The 21,739-nt window shown below is 40.3% G+C and overlaps 1 protein-coding gene and 1 pseudogene across 3 annotated transcripts in view; one reads left to right on the top strand and one right to left on the bottom strand.

The window, feature by feature from the left end:
- The window catches only part of ANXA10 (annexin A10), a 66,197-nt gene extending 57,665 nt beyond the window's left edge, over positions 1–8,532 (top strand). For 2 of the 3 annotated variants that reach the window (XM_003359068.4, XM_084994718.1), the window contains exons 7-12: positions 283–336; positions 425–518; positions 1,187–1,282; positions 3,581–3,639; positions 5,990–6,112; positions 8,057–8,532. In XM_003359068.4, the coding sequence (XP_003359116.2) occupies positions 283–336; positions 425–518; positions 1,187–1,282; positions 3,581–3,639; positions 5,990–6,112; positions 8,057–8,125 (495 nt within the window). In that variant the 3' untranslated portion in view covers positions 8,126–8,532. Of the gene's footprint in view, positions 1–282; positions 337–424; positions 519–1,027; positions 1,142–1,186; positions 1,283–3,580; positions 3,640–5,989; positions 6,113–8,056 lie in introns of those variants that run through there. The other variant, XM_084994719.1, reaches the window with a different exon arrangement.
- A 2,189-nt stretch (positions 8,533–10,721) lies between these two features.
- The window catches only part of LOC110256812 (putative ATP-dependent RNA helicase DDX60), a 63,814-nt pseudogene continuing 52,796 nt past the window's right edge, over positions 10,722–21,739 (bottom strand).

Genomic DNA, 21,739 nt, shown 5'->3' with positions numbered 1-21,739 from the left:
ATTCAAAAAATATAGACTAACTCCAAAAAATGATAGAACTTTCTTAGGAATCACCCATGTATTTGGCGGTTCAAAAATCTGTGTCCCAATTATCTTTTGTGCACCATCAATTAAAAACATCTACAGGGTTTCCCTGTGGCTCAGTGGGTTAAGGATCCACCACTGTGACTGCTGTGCCATGAGTTCAATCCCTGCCCTGGGAGCTTCCGCATGCTGCGGGCACAGCCAAACACAACAAACAAAAAGGAACATTTACAGTCAGAATCTATGCTTCTTCTACAGGGAACCAGAGAGGAAGGATACACAGACCCCGCCATGGCCGCCCAGGATGCGATGGTAAATAAAACCAGCCCTGGGGTGACTGTGGGACTTGATGAGGTGGCCCAGAACTGTGGTGCCACCTGGCAGCTGTGCGGTATTCCAGGTGCTGTGGGAGGCCTGCCAGCAGAGGACAGGAGAGCATAAAACACTTTTACAAATGATCCTGTGCAACAAGAGCTACCAGCAGCTCTGGCTGGGTAACTGCCTCGCTCCCTTTCCCTATCCCCTGATTATAGAACGAAAACAAGAACCTAAATGGGAAGGGTGTGTCTATGCAAATAGAGGAAAGCCAGTTATTCCAAAGGTACTTATTTTGAATTATGTTTATACAGACTTGCCTCATCTAACCACATTGCTAAAGAATGAACTTTCCCTATAATTTTATTTTTCCTGTAAATCAATTTATTTAACCTTTCAATAGTGAACCTTTTAAAACCATCTCTATGTTTGATGGAACGTACATATACTAGCTATTTCCTGTTAGGTGCATCATATGTTGTCTTGAAAAGTATGTGCTGAACACGGTTTGGTGAGTCCGTAAGGGGCCAAGGTCATTATTACCGAAGTCATGACTTAGGTAAAGCCACCTTACTGGTCTTAAAGGTGTTTTGTGTGACTTTCCCCAAACTGCTTTACCTTCCTGTCTCCCTTATTTTTTTTAATACTTTTTTTGTTTTTTTTTTCTACAATATATAACACATCAAAGTCTATAAGAATGTTTGAAAGATGGCCTACTCCAACTCAACCCCCACACCTATACTTTATTTATCTACAATGTGTACAGGCAAGCAAATCAATATTGCTATTTTAATAATATTTTATAATATTCATAAAATCTCCTTTGAATCATATCAATTTGTTAAAGTTTTCCAGGAATTTCAAAATATTTCTGGGCAAGACATAGTAGATGCCATTAATGAGTGTTATGATGGCTACTTTCAAGAGCTGCTGGTGGCAGTTGGTAAGTAAGAATTTATTTGGCACCATAAGTGCTGATTAGCTCTGACTGAATTAAAGATGCATGGGTAAGCTCTTGATTGAGTCACTTCCCCTGATTTTAATTATTTACAAAGGATGTTAACTCTGAGGAGGAAAAATACATCAGCTACTGATACAATGAATCAAACTAGCAAGCTGGTACCTTCCATGAACTAATGCCCTTCCTTATGGCTGATTCAGCATTCACATTAGGAAACCCTGAATTCTCAGGGAACTAGGATCTCACACCTTGATAATCATGTTATGTATACTAACTTTCATTCCTTTGTAAAGAGCAGATAAATGCTAGCAATATGGCTTCCTTTTCTCCAAGGGGAAGAGAGTTTGGGGTCAGCATTTCTAATAAATTTGCCTATAGGTGTAAGTCCTACCATAAAAATGATTTACAGAGTTGTCACTTAGGAGTGATTTCAGCAGGAGATTGTGAGCAAGGCATACTTCCTCCCCCTCCTAAGTCAGAAAAGCTACCTGCATAGTGGGAAAGACAGTGGCAGTGGTTTTATTGGTTTTATCTGTAAAAACTACTCTTACAATATATACATACCACTGGCTATAAAACATAACCAACAAGGACCACTATATAGCTCAGGGAACTAGACTCGATATGTTATAACAACCTATAAGGGAAAAGAATCTGAAAAAGAATAGATATTTATGTATGTATAATTGAACCATTTTGCTGTATACCTGAAACTGATACAACATTGTAACTCAATGATATTCCACTAAAAAAAATAGATAAAGGAACAAATCCTTAAAGTGCTTGCTGTTAATAAGTGGATATTATCTTTAGGGAAAAAATGACTGTTCCACCATCTTGCTCTGCCCTTGTGCTGCCCTGTAACCTTATAGCACACTTTGCATTGCTCCTTGTAAAGAACCCCCAGGCAGCTTCCCTTCATCCACATCAAGGAATCACTTAGATATTTTTGACCAAATGAACACTGCGATATTCCATCCTTGAACAGCACAGACGTGGGCACAGGTTGAGTGATGAGAGACTCTTTGGGGTTTAGCTTCTGAAAGGGCTCGAACCTTGGGTTCCATAAAAAGAGTTTGGTGAGTTCTATGAACTCCCTAAAATAACATTCAGAATAGGAATATTTGTCTGTGTATTCTTCTGAGTATAAGATACATGTATTTCAGCAAATTCTCAATATAATTCAATGTTGAGACATTAAATTATATATCACATCCAAACTCATTTTACAAACAAGGCCTGAGGTTATGTGACAGCTCTGGGGCTGTCAAGTAATTAGCAGTGAAGTTAGGATAAGAAACCACATCATCTGACTCAACACGGTCCCTTCCATGCAGACCACAGCCACAAACACTGGAGCGGCAGCCTAGGAAAAACCAGCAAACACTGGGACCTATTCATTCATTCAGTAGATATTCACCGAGCACCTGCTTTAGGGGTTATTGATTTGGGCTCTGCAAGTGGAACAGAGAAAACAACCCAAACAAGGCAAATCCGCGTCCTGAAGGCATTGACACTTGGGCATCACAGTGCCTGTGGGGCTGGCTTTACAGGTAACCTCAGCCCCACAGCCTGCAGTAACCACTTGAGCTGCAGGGAATCACTGCCCTGAGGACTGAAGTCTGGGAGCTACAGCCTCGAGTACCTTCCTTATTAACTTATTGATTTATGTACCGACTCATAAACATGAATGAACATCCACAAGTGCCCCTGACCCATCATCAGCTGTGGTCTGGGCTCATGCTGTTCTGGGGCCCTGGGTTTGGTCAGATGACTTCTGACCCTGCCAGACTGGCCTCAGTCTTGACAGTTTCCTTCAGAGGCCTTGGACCTACTTACGTGTCTATAGGAACTGAAAATTTCGTCTGGGAAGATGAACATCACACAGAACTGGGTCAGGCTGAGCCCCACCGTCGTCCGCATTAGTGGTGGTCCCGGGTCTCTTGGAGGCTGTGTCTGATCTTCAGATGACAAGGACACATCACTTCACGAGGCTCCTGTAAGAAGGATCTAAGAGGCTTCCAAGAGGCAGAGACAGACTCTGAAAATCTGAATGAATCCTTGTAACACGGTTGCTTTATATTTTTGGTTTTGCCACTATCCTAAATGCTAACATTTTAATACAATGCATACTGAGGAAGCTCACACAGAACTGACAAAATATCACCCTTCCTGAGCTGTAAGGGGAAAAAAAAAAAAAGTGTTCTCATTGTTTTTCACATTTTTGAAGAAAATATGTACTTCCACTCTCAAACTTTCTTCTTGTCTGCTTTTTCCTAGTTCTCTGTGTTCGTGACAAACCAGCCTATTTTGCTTATAGATTATATAGTGCAATCCATGTAAGTACAACCCATGTATTTTTAAAATTTCTCCAGAAATCATGTTTACTTTCTCAAAGGACTAATTATACTTCAATTATTTAAATATTGAGTCCCATTTTTGAATTTGTATGCAAAATATATTAATTTCATAGAAAATATGCTCAAGTGAAAAAATACATAACAAAATGGATCCTTCAAATAAAAATAATGCTTTGTTTTCTGTATCAAACTGAAGTTCCTTAGAAGTATTCCTTTGGGTCTGTCTGCCCTTGTGCTTTAGCATTTCTTAGCATCTTAAGAAACTGATGGATTCAAATGCTTTTAGAGCTTCTGAAGACCCCCTCCCGGCCCCGCATACCTAGGCAATAATAAAATATAGGACATCAAGAGAAAATGTCCAAATATTACAGACTTTCAGTGAGAAATGGCTACATCCCAGAGGTTTAAAAACGTAAAATGAGAGGAGTTATTTTTAAACATGAAGTGTCTTTAAAAAAAAAAAACTCTAAAAAGAGACAGCTAGACAACAAACTCTAAAGCTATTTCTGTAATTAAGTGAGTTTTTTTTAAGTTTCAGATGATAATCCTTTGATGCATTCATTTTCAAAGAAACAAACATGTGCATGAGGTGAAGCATACCTTAAGTACAGTGTGTGTGAAACATTCAGAAGGTGACGAGGTCTGATACAAATCATTATCATGTCATAGACCTGAAAACTAAAAGAAAATCATTAAAAACAATTCAGTACTACAGCAGTTTTAATACGGTGCTTTGTCCCCAAAGTACTTTTTACAGACCAACTTCTTAGAGGTAGCCAGCAAGTTTGGATAATATGCTAATTGTCAAGGATAGTTTATTTACTTATTTCTATTTATGCACAAGTATTTTAAAAAATGTATATGTAAGTATTTTTTATGCCTACACTCATGGCACATGGAAGTTTCCAGATCACAGCTGCGACCTATACCACAGCTGCAGCAATGCCAGATCCTTTAACCTACCATGCTGGACCAGGGATCAAACCTGTATCCCACAGCTACCTAAGGCATTGGAGTCAGATTTTTAACCCACTGTGCCACAGCAGGAACTCCTCATGAAAAGTATTTTTATTTATGCACAAGGACCTGTGTATCCTCAAAACACAGCAGGAAGATCAATGGCCAGAGTCCTCTGCTTCTTTTTATTTTATTTCCAAGAAGAAGAGTTGATCGGATTAAACATCTATTTAAAAGTGTATTGGGCAAGGCTATTGGATGATTTCAACACTTTGCTTTGTTTGTTTCTCAACAACAGAGTAAAATGTCCCTCATGAATAACCTTGGGAAAATAATCACATTACTTTGATTCCAATTGTTCTCAAAGTGAGGGCCACTTATCCTAATAACAAATAAAACTTTACCCCTGCTGTGTGCTGATGCCAAAAGGAGGCTTTGTGTGCTTATAAGTGGTGTGCAGGTACTGAGCAGGGTCCTGTACCCCAGGAATCAAGGTGTTCAGATATGAGGACCTTTGTGTGATGTACTGGCAAGGAAAATGTTTTCACCAGCCCTCACCCAAGGAAGCCTCTGTGTTTTTCTCTAGAGCATCCTAAACTAATAATATACAACTTAAATATGGAAACTTGGTTAGATCATTCATTTTAATCACTTCAAATTATGGAACGTTTGTTAGAAAGTTTTCACCCAAAACAGTCATCAAACATTAGCCTATGCTTCCTGGCCACTAGGTGTCACTGTCACTCCATCGGTACAGACAACCTGACCTTACTTTGTGAAGCAGTATTCTTTCCCCACCTGGTACACAGAAATTGATTTTTGTATTTTTCAGTATTTGAGGTTAAATCAGCAAATATTTCAAGGGTCTGGAGTTCTTAGTCTTACCATTTTTAATCATAAGCAGACTATTAAATAAAAATGTAGCCACTGCCTTACTCAGACACATCAATGTTCATCTAACAAAGTGGGGACCTGAATCCCAACCCAGGAAGAATTTCTAGCTGGAAAGACCACATGACCAGATCTGCATCTTATCCTGCAGTTTTGAGGAGATGGGGGTGGGGGTGGGGGTGGGAGGAGGAAAAGGCTGTGAAAGGGGATTATTGCAGAAGCGGGTGAAATGCCAAGGGCCAGCATCAAGGCTGGACATAGAGATGATAGGGCATTTAAGAAGGAAAACCGATGGCACACTGCACCATGTATCCAGTGGGGGAGGGGAGGGCAGGTGACTCAGGGTCTGAGTTGGGCTCCCAGTTGGAATCCAGGGCTTGGGAAACAGGGCAAGAGGCTCAGGGCCACGGAAACAGGGGAGAGTTGACTTTAGACGTTAACTCAGAGGAGCTGTTTTTCTCCCCTTTGCTGTGTTTTCTAGGACTTTGGTTTCCATAATAGAACCGTGATCAGGATTCTAATAGCCAGAAGTGAAATAGACCTGATGACCATAAGGAAACGGTACAAAGAGCGATATGGGAAGTCCCTCTTTCATGACATCAGAGTAAGTCTTCTACCTGTGACTTGTTTTCACCCCTATGTGGTCCTTCTTGAAACTGACATAAGAGCTTTAATTAAATAACTTCATGTTGGAATCCACAAAGTTAAATATTCTGGCAGGGTTAGTTCAGCAGATGGCTATTCAAGCACCAACACTTGAGGAAATTCCTTCACCTTGGTAACAAGACTTACTCCTCTTTGATGTGTTTTATGCAAAACCCATGGGTTTGGTCATATAAACTATTCACCCCAACTGTGTAAAGATGCTTTATGAAGCCAATGCTTTAGTACGATCAGCACCAGGAAGGATACAGCTTGCAGCAAAAGCACATGAATCCTGAGAAGCCTTGTCACAGGACGAGGCAGCGAGGCAGACCGACTGCATCAGAGATTCTGTAGAATTCTGCATACCCCACCCCATTAGCCCTTGAAGGGCAAATGGGCAATGACTCAGAAGGCAACAGGCCAGGGTCTTCCTTCTGAAACACCCCACCTCTACCCTGGGCTTTAATAAAACCTAGCAAAGAATTATCAGAATATGTGGTATATCTAGATAATTTTCGGCACCCAATGGAAAATGAAAATGTTTGACTCTTTGTTCAAAGAAGTATAAAGAACTTCAAGATGGTACCCAAAGAGCATTAACCCACATGCACAGGGCTCCAAGAATGTATCTTAACTTATATTTTGCACAAAGCTGAGTCCTATTACTTTGTCCACATTGTTTCCATTGGAATTTTCAATTGCATAATTAAAAGATCCAGAAGAAACTGAACAACCCAAGGACCAAGAGCCTGCATTACCCCAAAGACCCTGTATGTCCTTGAGTAACTGCAGTGATTTCCAAGAGAAGGAGATGATGGTGCAAGTAGGAGAAATCTTCTTTCTCTGTCTTTGATGAGAACTTCCTCACATCCACCTTCAAAGCCCTAAACTTTTAGCGATGATAAACATTTCCCATTGAGAACTGCATGTCATAATTCATTTTCTAAATGAAGAAACTAGTTCTAATATATCAATACATACATATATATAGCAATTAATTACAGCCACCTCAAAATCTACTAATATTTATATATAATGAAACTCTACTATGTGCACTTAAAGCAGTGAGTTATAATTATATAACAGTGTAAGAGAACATTAATGTGATAGTTGACTTTTAACAAAGATAGTTTTTGTAATTCTTTTAGTTTTTCACTATCATTTTTCGAAACTTAGAAACTATAGACCATAAAAATATTTAATTTTCCCTAATTCTCCACCATAGATAACCAACAATTAAGTTTTTCTGTAGGTGTTTTCTCCCTTTTAAAAAATATATGTAAACATTAATATGTTTTACTACTTAAAGAAATGTTTTTATTAAATCATGGTATCCCACTGTATAAGTTGTAAAGTACACAAAGCACCCCACATCATATATATATATTTATGTATATTATAAAAAGACTTTCACTCTGATACATAATATTATGGTGTATGTTTTAGAGTATAAATCTCGTGTTCATCAGTAATTAATCATTATTTCCATAGGACAGATTTCTTGAAGTAGAATTACTGCCTTAGTGGGTGATAAACATTTTTAAGCCATTTGAGGCATTGTCCAATCTGCCCTCCAGATGCTACACTGATTTATAACATTACTAGGACAATTCTTTCTAAAGTTGGGAAGATTTAATTCTACTGCAAGTTATTCTTCTTATAAATATGCATTAGAGTTCAATCAACTTTATATAAGCCCGTTCTATTGTCTATAACTTTGGTGTTATTTTCAATAACCTCCATTGGGGACAGTTTTCAGGATATATTAAAGCTTTAGATGAAAAAAATATTTTGAAATAATAATGGCTTATGGTCTTTCATACTATAGTTCAGAGGAATTATGCTTCTTTTCAGAAATACTATGACACTGTATTTCAAATGCATTCTATTTTCTTCTTTGCAGAACTTCGCTTCAGGGCATTATGAGAAAGCCCTGCTTGCCATCTGTGCTGGTGATACAGACGAATACTAAATAAAGAGGATTTGGATGCACTCATCTCCACGGATACATCAAAATACAGATTCTGTGATTAGTTTGCATTGTCAGTAGCATTATAACAAAACTGTAGAATCATATTTTCTTTTCCATCTTTAAAGTTATCCTAAACCAAAGAAAACTCCATTGATAAAAATATAGAAATTTGCATATATTATCTAAATCAGCAATTCGTTAAACTGCATAAAATGGAATAATGAAAGAAATTACTGCATTGAAATATATTTTATTTAAATGTGAACCATTAATTCGCTATGCGTGGGGTCTGCTTACAGCTGTCCTAGCATGCTTTGGCCATCCCCTCCCCCATTCAAGACTCAATCAAATAAAGAAGTCAACATGTAAACTGCTTTGAAAGAAAATAAAGACACAAAACGGCAAAATGCAGCCAGATAGATGCTTGTCAAGCTTAGACGTGACAGAGGCTTAGAGGTAAAAATAGTCAGGTGTGTGCACATCTGTGTATACATGTGTGCTGGGTGTGTAGTTGGCCCTGGTAAAGCAACTTATCACTATTTTTTTTTTTTTTTAGCATTAGTGCCTAACCAACTTTTTCCCTAAGAAATGTTAGAAACATCCCTGCTCCTTGTTTTCGTCTTCACTCCTTCATATCACCATCAGAGTCTCTTGGGAGTAATTATATGATCTGTGCCCTCAGGAGAGGTTGGTCCTTTCTGTGTCTAAAGATTTGGTAAATTTGGAGCAACAAAGAAAAATACTGAGTCAGATTTGAGGGAGAATCTAGTTTGATGCCACGGTATAGCCAAGAGCATAAGCAGGGACAGTGATGGGTGAGCCCAGAATAGAGCAGTTCCCAGGATACAGGGAAATATGCACACAATCACAGAGGGATCCCAGGATATGGGGAAACAGGCACACCATCACAGAGCAGCTCCCAGGATAGGGGGGAAGCATGCCCATGATCACAGGACGCAGCCATCAATAAAGTGAAGAAAGGAAATGAGCCCACAGGCAAGATATCTAGATGTACCCGTGATGTGAGTGGATGTGCTTTATTCCACGAAGAACATCTTCAAGGTCTTGCAGCCCAGAACTGGTGGATCTGTCCCCACTTGTCTTGGGGAAATCAAGATGTGCTGAGAAGCTGGTGTCTGCCTGTGAGAAGGATGCAGGACACTTAGGAACTCTTAAAAAGAATGAGGCGGAAAAAAAAAAAAAAAAAACCACAGAATTTTGGAGTTCCCATCGTGGCTCAGTGAAAGTGAATCTGACTAGCATCCATGAGAATGTAGGTTCAATCCCTGGTCTCGTTTAGTGGGTTAAGGCTGTAGGCTGGAGATTACAGATCCATTTGAACTCCTAACCTGGGAACTTCCGTACGCCATGAGTGTGGCCATAAAAAGCAAAAAAAGAAGAAGGAGAATTAGGCAGAGTTCCTGTCATGGCTCAGTGGAAATGAATCTGACTAGTATCCATGAGGACGAAGGTTCAATCCCTGGCCTCACTCAGTGGGTTAAAGATCCAGCATTGCCATGAGCTGTGGCGTAGGTCACAGATGTGGCTTGGGTCTGGTGTTGCTGTGGCTGTGGCGTAGGCTGACGGCTACGGCTCCAATTGGACCCCTAGCTCGGGAACCTCCATATGCTGTGGGTGTGGCCCTAAAAAGACAAAAAAGAAAAAAGAAGACGAAGAATTAGTCTTCTGAAATTACTATCCAGAGTTCAACTCCCCACTATGGTGTATGATGTTATATAATTTTAACTTGGGTTTCATTTTTGTCCCTAAAAATAAATCATTAACATTTCAACCCAAAGGTAGTCATTGTTGGAGATATTGAGCATAGCTTTTATACAAGCTGCAGTTCTTAGAAGAAAAATATTGTTAGAGTTCCTGACAAGAATGTATATATCTATCTAAAACCTTTCTGTCCCAGGAAATTTTTATATAAGTTATTCAATAAATTGTAAAGTCTATACTTTAGCTAAGTAATACATTTTAATTATTTGGTGCAGCATGAAAATCAAAAACAAATCCAGACTTAGGTAAGGAGAGATTTTATCCAAAAAGTCTCTTGCAATGAGAGGAGGAGACTATTGCAAGAGGTAAACACTCTGACCATGAGAGCGGCAGGGGTCTCAAAGGTCAGCAGAAAAAGATCTTTGATTTATAGGGATTAGTAAACAAGACCAGAACCAACCAGCTCTGTGTGAAACGGGGTGAGTGTGACTCACACCCAGTGTGATTGACCTCTAGGCACAGTGACCCAGGATGGAGCAAGGACAGGTGATCTGGGAACACCCCCAGGCAGTGTTCACAAGGAGCCTGAGGTTGGATTAAAGTTCAGGGACCCCTAGGGCAGATGGGGATGCCTGACTAAAGTGTGGTCAAGTTAGCAGGTGTTTTGTCCAGGTGGCCAACCGAAGAGACCAGGAAGCTAAGCCTTTAGGGACAAAGCGTGGGAATTGGGAGGGTGTGCTGAAGATGGTCATAGGGAACGAGGACCATCTGCAAGTGTCCGTTACACAGGAAGGACTGGTCCTCTGCTGTGACTCATGTCGTGAACCACAAAGGGTGGCACCCTGGGCACCTCCGCCTCCTCAGTGCACAGCACTCAGGGAAGCTGGACACCATCAGGGCCACTCCTTTTCCCAACGTTTTCTAATGCTTCACTTAGTTGTTTAAATGCCAACACAACGTTATTTCCATCATCACATAATTCACTTAGTGAGATCCTGCACAAGATAGTTTAAAGGATTACCACTGCTTTCTGAACTTCCCACAATGTTTAGCCAGTTATATGAACTGCAAATGCCAGGCTGTTTACTCTACCCAATGGTCTTGAGTCGTAAGTGCAAAATTGCTCATTAGGTGAAATGCATCACCCATATTTAACATACAGAAAAAAGACAGAATAACATTTAAAGGCACACATCTGTTTTGATGTGTTCTCAATCTACAGCAAAGGAAATGATAAGTTGCCACTGAATTGCCGGCCTTCCCAGAGACTTCAGGATGTGCCCCTGTCCTTTGCTTCTAGCACTTTACCAGGCTCCGCTTAGACCTAAACTGATGAAGCTAAGAAAGAGGCTAATTATTTGGCCGGAAAAATATGACTTTTCATGCTCTTGCCGAGTAGCACATTATTCCACCAATGTTGTTATATATGTTTAACCAGGGTCAAGTATGCGGGATGTCATGGAAAATGGCAAGAAAGGCTGCTCTGCTCTGAGGGTCCATCCCCTCACAGAAACATCAAAAAAGCAAGTGAAAACTGTCAGAATTGCTTTGTCAGAGCTGTGGGAAATAGCTCAAGGTTTAACTCTGAGCCTGGAACAAGGTTAGAAGGGCAGAAGCTATTGAGACCTTTGTCCTTTCCTTTTTCTGCCCCCAGAGAGCACAACATGAAGCTAGAACCTTGCTCACACCATATACCAAAACTGATTCAAAATGGATCAATACTCTAAATATAAGAGCTAAGACTATGAACACTGTTAGAAGAACCCAAAGGGATAGATCTTCGTGACCTTGGATCTGGGTTTGTATGCTTAGCCAAGGCACCAAAAGAATGAGTAACAAAATAAAAATCAGATTGGATTTTATCAAAATTAAAAATTGTTGTGAGAGTTCCCATCGTGGCTCAGTGGTAATGAACCCAATTGAGGTTTTCTGTTGAACCTCATGAGGTTCAGTCCATGAGGATGTGGGTTTGATCCCTGGCCTCACTCAGTGAGTTAAGGATCTGGCATTGCCATGAGCTATGGTGTAGGTTGCAGATGCCATGTGTATCTGGTGCTGCTGTGGCTGTGGTGCAGGCTGGCAGGTGCAGCTCGAGTTCAACTCCTAGCCTGGGAACTTCTACGTGCTGCAGATGCAGCCCTAAAAAGACACACACACACACACACACACACACACACACACACAAAGTTGTGCATCAAAGGACATTATCAAGAAAATGAAAAGGTAACTTACCAAGTAGGGGAAAATATTTGCAAATCATATATATGATAAGAGCCTAGTGTTGAGAATATATAAAGAATTTCTATAACAGAACAACAACAAAAAAACCACAATTTAAAAATGAGCAGGACTTCCAATCATTATGCAGTGGTTAACGAATCTGACTAGGAACCATGAGGTTGCAGGTTTGATGCCTGGCCTTGCTCAGTGGGTTAAGAATTCGGCGTTGCCTTGAGCTGTGGTGTAGGTCACACATGCGGCTCAGATCCTACATTGCTGTGGCTGTGGTGTAGGCTGGTGGCTACATCTCGGATTAGCCCCCTTGCCTGGGAACCTCTATATGCCGTGGGAGCGGCCCTAGAAAAGGCAAAAAAATAAAAATAAAAATAAAAATAAATAAATTAATTAATTAAAAACGAGCAAAGGATGTGAATAGATGTTTCTCTAAAGAATATATACATCTCTTTTATCATATAAATTATGCTGAAAATTTTTAGTGTTTAGGAAAATATAAATAAAAACCACAATGAGATATGGATCACATCATACCTACTAGAATGGCCATAATTTTTTTTTTTAAAAAAAAGGAAAACAACAGTGTGGTGGTGAGGGTCTGGAGAAAGAGAACACTGTGCATTGCTAGGGGTCATCTAAAACTATTTCAGTGGTTCTAAAAAGTTGAACAGAGAGTTTCTATAGGATCCAGCATTTCTGTTCCTAGGCATATACACAAAATAACTGAAAATAAGTATTCCAACAAACACGTGTACCAGCAAGTTCAATGCAGCAATATTCATAGTATCCAATAGTTGAAGCAACATAAATATGCATAAATTGGATAAACAAACAGAATACATACAAACAACAGAATGATTCCAGCTATAAAAGGGGTTAAGTACTGATAACACTATACAAGTGAACTTTGAAATATCTGAGTGAAAGAATTCAGACACATAAAGTCACACATAATTGTATGATTCCATCCATATTAAATACCCAAACTAGTTAAATCCACAAGAGAGAGAACAGACAGAGACAGAACAGTAGCTGCCAGAGGAGGGGAAGGAGGAATTGAAGTTACCCTTAAGGGGTCTAGACTCTCCTCCGTAGGTTAATGAAAACACTTAATAACTGGTGAGAGGTAGTAGTTTTTCCATTATGAAGGCATCAGATGTCCTTGAATTGTTCACTTAAAAATGGTCAATCTTATATTATGTGAGCTTTACCTTAACAATTTTAAAAAGCATTTTTTTTTTCTTTTTACGGCATATGGAAGTTCCTGGGCTAGGGGTTGAATAGGAGCTGCAGTTGCAACATATGCCACAGCCGCAGCAATGCAAGATCTGAGCTACATCTATGACCTATGCCACAGCTTATGACAGCACCAGATCCTTAACCCACTGGGTGAGGCCAGGGACTGAACCTGGATCCTATTGACACTATGTGGGTTTTTATCCATTGTCAGGTTCTTAACTACTGAGCCACAAGGGGAATGCCAAAAAAGCATTTTTTTAAAACCTTTTGAAATAAATTCTGTCTTAACGACTCTTCTTAAATTATTGTATCCAAAAATTATTATCATAAATTATAAGCAACAGCATTCATGACACGAACACACAGATATCCATTTAAAGAATGGTACAACATCATATGATATCACTTGCAAGTGGAATCTTTAAAAATGATAGAAATAAACTTATTTACAAAATAGAAACAGACTCATGGACTTCAGAAACAATTTTATGGTTACCAAAGGGGAAAAGTGGGGGAGGAATAAATTAGGAATTTGGGATTAGCATATACACACTATTATACATAAAACAGATAATTAATAAGGACCTATTTTAGAGCGTAGGGAACTCTATTTAAGATTCTGTAATAACCTACATGGGAAAATAATCTGAAATCTGAAAAAGTATGGATATATGTATAATTGAATCACTTTGCTGTATACCTGAAACTAATACAACATTGCAAGTCAACTACACTCCCCTATAAAATTAAATTAAAAAAAAAGAATGTTACTACAGAAAGGTCCTACCAGTTATCCTGAGTCATTGCTGATAGGGAGCTGTGTTTGCAGAAGTTCAACATGTAAGCAAAGGGCGCTTCCTTCCATTCTTGTCACGTTTACTCAAGCAAAGGAGAGAAATGGTTTTTTTTGCATCCACATCAAGCGGTTCGCAACATAGCCTGAGGATAGGTTAAGACTTTAGGTCGTTAGAGTCCTTCTTTTGAGATATGCCTTAATCTATTACAAAATTCAATTATCCTGGTTTGTCACATCTAGCTAAATAAAACAGTAAGTCAGTGTATTTTAATGAAGTACTGCCAAACGTTCAAACGGTGTATTACAGTTCTCCGTGCTTTAATACAAATGACCAAATAAAGTCAGTTAAAAAACATCAGTTTTTAAAATATTAAAACCAATTTTGAAATCATAGAAAGATCTCTAATGTATTTAAAATTTGAAGTTACAGTCACTTTTGTAACCTCAGAATTATATCACAAATATTTTTTAAATCCACGTTTCCTGAAAAAACATTCATGATGTTACCAACTTATGGAATCAGCTCCACGTAACCAGGGTGGTATTCTTCCCCTTTCCAGATCCATCTATTTTCATTTCAACTGCCTTTCAGAGTTCAGCTATGCGACTTTGGCCCATGACGTCATCAGTCTTCAGAACAAAATGCCCATCAGCAGGCTGCAGATAAGGTGTAGGGTAGGCAGTAGGTGCTTTAGGCCCAGTTACGTGCAGCAGCGAACAAAGTGGGCTTGTCTCAAAGTGTTGGTTAGATGTTGGTTGTATCTACTCTGTATCACACACCATTTCTAGAGGCAAGGGTCACAAAAATGAGGATGAATGAACACCAGCTGCCCACCAATGGTGTATTGTGGGCATTCCCAAGTGCAAATGTCAGCGTCTGAAGCAGGTACACTGATGCTGCTGCTCTCTGGGTACCTACCTGAGCAGCCAGTGTCCCTGGATGAGCAACTCCCCAGTGAAGCATAATTCACATGTGACGATTAACTGAGAACACAACATTCTTTCCCTGCCTAACTTAATTTTCTCACTTAAAATCACTCAAGTATTAAAAAAAAGAAAAAAGATTTTTCACCCTTGAGTGAAAAGCGGAATTCTTATTCTGAAATAAGATGCTTTGCTATATTGGACACCTTGCTACTACTATAATCATGTAAAAATGACTCCTCTTAAATGAACAACAAGATAAAAGAAAGTTGCACACCAAAGTTCATATACATCTTTTATCACATTGATTTCAAACAAATCTCAGTTGGTTAGGTTGGACAGCAGGCGAACGGGGAGACCGCTGTTCTGTCCTCTGCCCCAGGCATCAGGTGACTGACCAGCTCCGAGTCTGCACTTCTTTACCTGAAAAGTCTAATAAGAAACAAAGTAGAAAATCAAAGGAGAGATGAAACTGTCCTCTGATCAAATAAAATTCTTTAAAACAAATCATTGTTTATACCATTATTGCTAGGAAAATGATTGAAGGTTTTTAAAAAGGAAAATACTGAAGATGACAATTTGATGATTATTTTGCCAGATTACTGCTGGCAAAGCTTTCTTCCCCAAAGAAACTCGTCCCAGCATATGCTAAGGTTCTATCATTTGCCCTCTTTGATCGGTGCATTTGGGTGACTCCACGTCCGTCATCCACAAACTGGATGGATGCCATTTCAAAGCAGGGAACACACTCCGTCAGACCCCAGGGGACCTGAGGCTCTCAGTTCAAAACCGGCACCACCTTGAAAACACATTATCAGTTAATTGCTTTCAAGATGCTGCAGAGCCACAAAAACTGCAAGATTTTCTTGTAATAGTTAAATACAGCTTCACCACCCATGTGTGCCAACCCTGTGTCCACATTCCCACAGGAGGAGGAAAGTCCTCCCTCACTCTGCAGGGCCGCTCTTTTCTCTCGCTCTCCTGGTCTATCTGCTATCTTCTCCCTTGCCATCTGTCTGTCTCCTTCTTTTTCTCCCTGTTTGTCTTTCTCTCTGTTTCTATATCTGCATATCTCTCTGTCTTCTGAGTCTGTCTCTATAGCTGTCTCTGCTTCTCTCTTTCTTTACTTATCTGTCTTTCTGTACTTGCCTCTCAGTCTGCTTCTGTCAGTCTGTCTGCCCCTGACTTTCTGTCTCTGTTTCAGATCCACCTGACTACAAAGACATGGGCTTGGATTTTCTCCAGAATGGACATGTACCCTAGAGGGTGGATTCCTACAGCCAATGGATCTTTGATGGCAAGGACGAGTCCACGGAATGAGTCCTGCTTGTTAATACCGCTCCACCCATGTTGCTCCCGCCCCCATTGCTTCGTCGATCCCAAGTTTAAGATGGAAACTCAAGGCTCAAGCACTACAAGACCCATTAGCTCCCGAAACTAAAAGTGTGATACGGATTTACTAATGAGTAACCCTGAAATTTGTAACAGTTGTAATTCTCTGATGCTATTTGTTTTAATTAGTGTACCTTGAGAAGTTTGCACCTGGGACAAAAGGGACACTCGATGTTACTAGTCAGAGTCCAGTAGGGAAGACCTGAGTCTGGGAAAGAGTGTCATAGTTTTAAACGTCCGGATGGAAATACACTCCTAGGTATACATTTTATTACTCACAGCAAAGGATAAATATTAAAAGCTAAAGTCACTAGGGATCCTAGCACCCAGGGATACAGGTTGTAAAGATTTGGGTATATAATATGTCCTTCCAGCCTTTTATATACAAATTATTTCACAGGATCTTGAGAGTCAGCATTATTTCTGGAGCACTTTTCCATGTCACATAGCACTACGAGAGAGTCAATTTCAGCGGCTGTATAAGAGCGCCCCCTACTAGGTCTGTGGAAATTCCCCTAACCATTCCCTTCTTGCTGATAAATGGGTGGCATTCAATATTCAATGATAAATAAACATTATGTGTTACAGGTTGAACTGTGTCCCTCAAAAAATTGTATATTGAGGAGTTCTCGTCGTGGCGCAGTGGTTAACGAATCCGACTAGGAACCATGAGGTTGCAGGTTCGGTCCCTACGCTTGCTCAGTGGGTTAAGGATCCGGCGTTCCCGTGAGCTGTGGTGTAGGTTGCGGACGTGGCTCGGATCCCGCATTGCTGTGGCTCTGGCGTAGGCTGGCGGCTACAGCTCCGATTAGACCCCTAGCCTGGGAACCTCCATATACAGCGGGAGCGGCCCAAGAAATGGCAAAAAGACAAAAAAAAAAAAAAAAAAAAAATCGAATGTTGAAACTCTATAAACACCAGCATCTCAGAAGGTAACCGTACTAGGAAACAAAGTCACCACAATCGTAGTTAAGACATGGTCACACTAGGGTGGGCCCCCAGCCCAGTATGACGGGGCCCCCATAAAAGCGGAAATTAGGACACAGAGACAAGCACAAGGGGGCAATGCCTGTGAACATGGAGGCCAAGATGGTGGTGATGCATCTACAAGCCAGGGAAGCAAAATGTTCAGTAACTACTTGGTGGTAGTGGGGGTGGAGGAGGGCACAGAGTGTGCAGATACAGGGGTGGGCCTCCCTTCCAGCCGGCCTCAGAGGGACCAGCCCTGCCTGGAGGTCCTGCCTCCAAACCATGAGACAGCAAGGCCCTGCTGTCCAAGCCACCCCGTTTGTGATGCTCCTACAGCATCCTGAGGAAACCAACACAATAACACACCCTACATCATTTCTATTTGTATTTTTGATTCTATCATTATTATAAATTCCAAAAAGTAGAAATATGACAGTGAAGAATCTTTTTTAAAGGGTCTATTTGTGTATAGTTTTATCAGCATATCTGTTAATTGCAGTCTTGGCCAGATTAACAAGTGGACTGCAGGGTCTTATTAATTTCCATTTCCTTCTATTGGTGAGATCACTTCACACTTCATTTTCTTCATAACTTTCATGGGAAAGCTATACATTTCATTAGATCTACTTTGCATTTGAAGACTTAACTAAACTTTCATGAATTGTAAACATGTTTCTGTTGATTCTTTCGTCTTTTTCAAGGGCCAGTTATTTTGTCTGTAAATAATAATCATTATGAAAATAAGCTCCAGCACTTATCGTTTCCTATGTGCCAAGCACTGTTCTAAGAGCATTGCACATATGTGTAATTTAATTGCACAGCAATCTTTTGATGTGGGTACTGTTATGGTGCTCAGATGACAGACAAGCAACAGGCCTGGATAAAGAAATGTGCTTACTGTCACCGAAGTGCTTAGGGCAGGGCTGAGAGGGAACCTGGCTTTACCTCACTCTACCCTGCTCTTATTTTCATTTCTTTGCCGTTTGGCAATGAGCAAAACTCCCCAACTGACATTTTCAAACAAGTGGTAAACTAAGCATTCATATTTTCTCGTTTCAAATATAAATGTTACTGTGGCTGTTATTCCGCCAGTGTGAATGCAATGTTGATTGAGATCATCTTTAATGTATTTAAAAATTCCATGTTACTAGATTGCTAAGAATCTCTACCAGGAATGATGTTTTCCGATTTTAAACAGGACTTCAGTCTTCTTGTCTGAAACATCCTTGCAAATGGCCAGAAGTGACGAGGTAGGACAGAGAATTCTAGTGAACAATGGCCAAACGTTTGTTACTGGGAAAATATGATTGCACAGCTTGTTATAATGGAAAAGATTTTACACACAATCACAAGGTTGTGGTATATATTTTTTCCGACCACTGAGTGAGAAAATCTCTTTTTAAAGTTTTTCACATGGGGAGAAAGATACATTCTTCCAAAAAGATTTGCTAATACCACTACTAAGGTTTCCATTGCATCTTCAGAAAATGTCTCTTGGCCTGTTCCAAATAAAGAGTATAATTTTTCAAAACTTTAGAAAACAAAAGTCATAATTTAGAAATGGGGTGAGCTATTACATAAATGTAAATGTTCGAGGTAAGACACATTTGAAAAAGTCACTTTCCAGATGTTTGGTGAATTATGAATAAAGTACAGTAGTACTTTATAATAACATGGATGAACAGCCACCCCACTGGCCCACACGCTGGATCCCTGCACCCAGTCTGGGCCACGGAGAGTTCTTTCGTTCTGGAATTGCCCTAGGGGTTCCATTGCTGGCTTCAACCTGCGCTTGGCCCTTCCCTTCCCCTTGGTTTTCTCACCTCTGCTGATCACCTACAGGGGTGTGATCACTTTCTGTGCCTCCCAGATGCCTCAGTGGCCTGGGGATCACCTGCCAGGAGGCACCCAGCCTCAAAGCTCACACCTGCCCACCCCTGCCTTTGGTCCTGAGCTTCTGACTCCCAGGAACTTTCATTCCCCAAATCCTCCTAGTGGTCTAGGCACTCAGCCTCCCAAGGAAACCCCCTGATGCCTCAGGTTTAATCTGACCCAGCATGCAGCACAGCAGCCCCCTGACACACACCAACATCCCCAGAGGCCTGACGTGATGAGTGAACACAGGGCAGGCACTCAGGGAGAGGCTGGAGTCAGGTAGCCACCGCCTCGCTCTCAAGAGAGGAGAGGCATGGAGGTGAGGCTCCAGACCACCAGCAGAAACAGTAACATGACACGTTCACAACGGCAGCGTTCTGGCAAGCTGTTTTCGGTTTCTTTATTCCTTTAACACTGTGGTGCCATGAGCACAATATTTTTAAAATAAGCAAAAATTCAGTGATGATTAGTTTATATGATCTTTTCATGAAAAACTAAAGATTATGCTGGACTAAAGGCTTTAAGGTTTGATCTATTAGCAGTTCTGAGGTGTATTACATATTATTTTAATTATTTTTATATTATTGTAATAAAAGTTGGTAATTTACTGAAAATACAATGAACAATAGAATATTAATTTTTTTTTCTTTTTTGACTGTCCCATGGCATATGGAGTTCCTTGGCCAGAGATCAACCGTAGCTGCAGCAATGGTGTATCCTTAACCCACTGTGCTGGGCCAGGAGTCAAACATGTGCCCTGGTGCTGCAGAGACATTGCCCATCCTGTTGTGCCACAGTGGAAACTCTGGATTATTTATTACAGCTCCCTGCTGTCTTCATTTGAGTTTGGGTTATAACACTTTGATTCCCTGTCAGGCTGGTGGCATTATATGACATTTATGAAAAAAGAGAAAATATATGTAACTTTAAAAAAGGAAATTACTGGAGTTCCCATCACGGCTCAGCAAAAACGAATCTGACTAGCATCCATGAGGACTCAGGTTCGATCCCTAGCCTTGCTCAGTGGGTTAGGGATCCGGAATTGCCATGAACTGTGTTGTAGGTCGCAGACATTGCTGGGATCTGGCGTTGCTGTGGCTGTGGCATAGGTCGATGGCTACAGCTCCGACTTGACCCTTAGCCTGTACCTCCATATGCCATGGGTGCGTCCCTAAAATTAAAAAGTACAAAAAAAAAAAGGAAATTACTACATATGACAATATTGTGATGCCAACACTGTCCTAGAGTTTATATCTGACTCTCAACAGTCACCTCTGTGTCCTTTTACTGAGACACAGCAAACCAGCAGGGCAGGAATGCGAAATGTATCACAAAGAGGCCTAATTCCCACATCAGTGACCAGATGTGAAGAGGACAAATTTAGTGATTTTACATATCTCATTGCAGTTTACTTCAAGTGGCTATATATTAAAAATGCCTTGTGATTGCAGAATAATAACATTAATTACTCTAAGGATTAATTTGAAAAATTTTAAAGTCTATTAAAGAGTCATATTTACATTACAAATACCTACCCCATGCATATATTGAGAATATTTTCATAAATGTATGTAATAATATAAAGTGTGGTATAGGGTGTGTGATGTATGTGTGTAGCAGAGTGTGGTGTGTGTGTGCATGTGTGATGTGTATAAGTGTGGTATTGTGTGTGAGTGTGTTATAGCATGCAGTGTATGTACAGTACATGGTGTATGATGTGTGATTGTGTGTGTGATATGTGTGTGTGATGCATATGCTATGTGCTGTGTGTGTGTGGTGTTGTGGTGTGTATGTGCATATGTGATGTATCTGGTGTATGATGTGTGTGTGTGTGTGTGTGTGTGTGTGTGTGTATGGGTAGTATGTGTGTGGTATATGCATAGTGTGTGGTGTATATGTGTGTGTTGTAGTGTGTATGACGTGAGACTGTGTGTGTGGTATAGTGTGGTGTGTGTGTGTGCGTGGGAGAATGATTCAGTGAGAAGAAGTTTGTGGAAGGACTGTCCGCCTACCATTTATGGTGGGGGCTACACACAGCTTGTGAAATAAGCCTTTCACCAGCAAGCTCACTGGGACAAAGTTGGAGGGTTCACGGTAGTGTGAATGGGACACAAGCCCTGAATATCTGATGGGAATGCATTCTTGATTCAGGAATCCCTATAAATCAATATCGACATGTTAGCCGCAGTCTCCAGACCTCAGGAATAGCAAACGTGGAAGTCATCAAAATAGGAGATTTCAGCACAGTTGAAGTAAATACATGCACTAACGCCTAAATTTGGTAAAAATCAGTTTAAATCTTACCTCTGTGACCAAGAATTTCAGAGAATAGAGAAAATAAAATTTTAACATGCGCTTGATGTTTGGCTGATTGAAGGACAACAGTGATGCTGGAGAACTGATAATACCTGTTCAGACATCCCAAAATATCAAGGCAGATATTGAGCAAATTTTGCACTGTC

This window comes from Sus scrofa, chromosome 14 (genome assembly GCF_054392235.1).
Source record: "Sus scrofa isolate SSC_HxYL_T2T_F1_AM1 chromosome 14, Sscrofa_HxYL_maternal_Yorkshire_Landrace_v2.0, whole genome shotgun sequence".
NCBI classification, from domain to species: domain Eukaryota; kingdom Metazoa; phylum Chordata; class Mammalia; order Artiodactyla; family Suidae; genus Sus; species Sus scrofa.
Note: the sequence above shows the minus strand (reverse complement) of the source record. Positions and strands in the feature narration are given on the sequence as shown.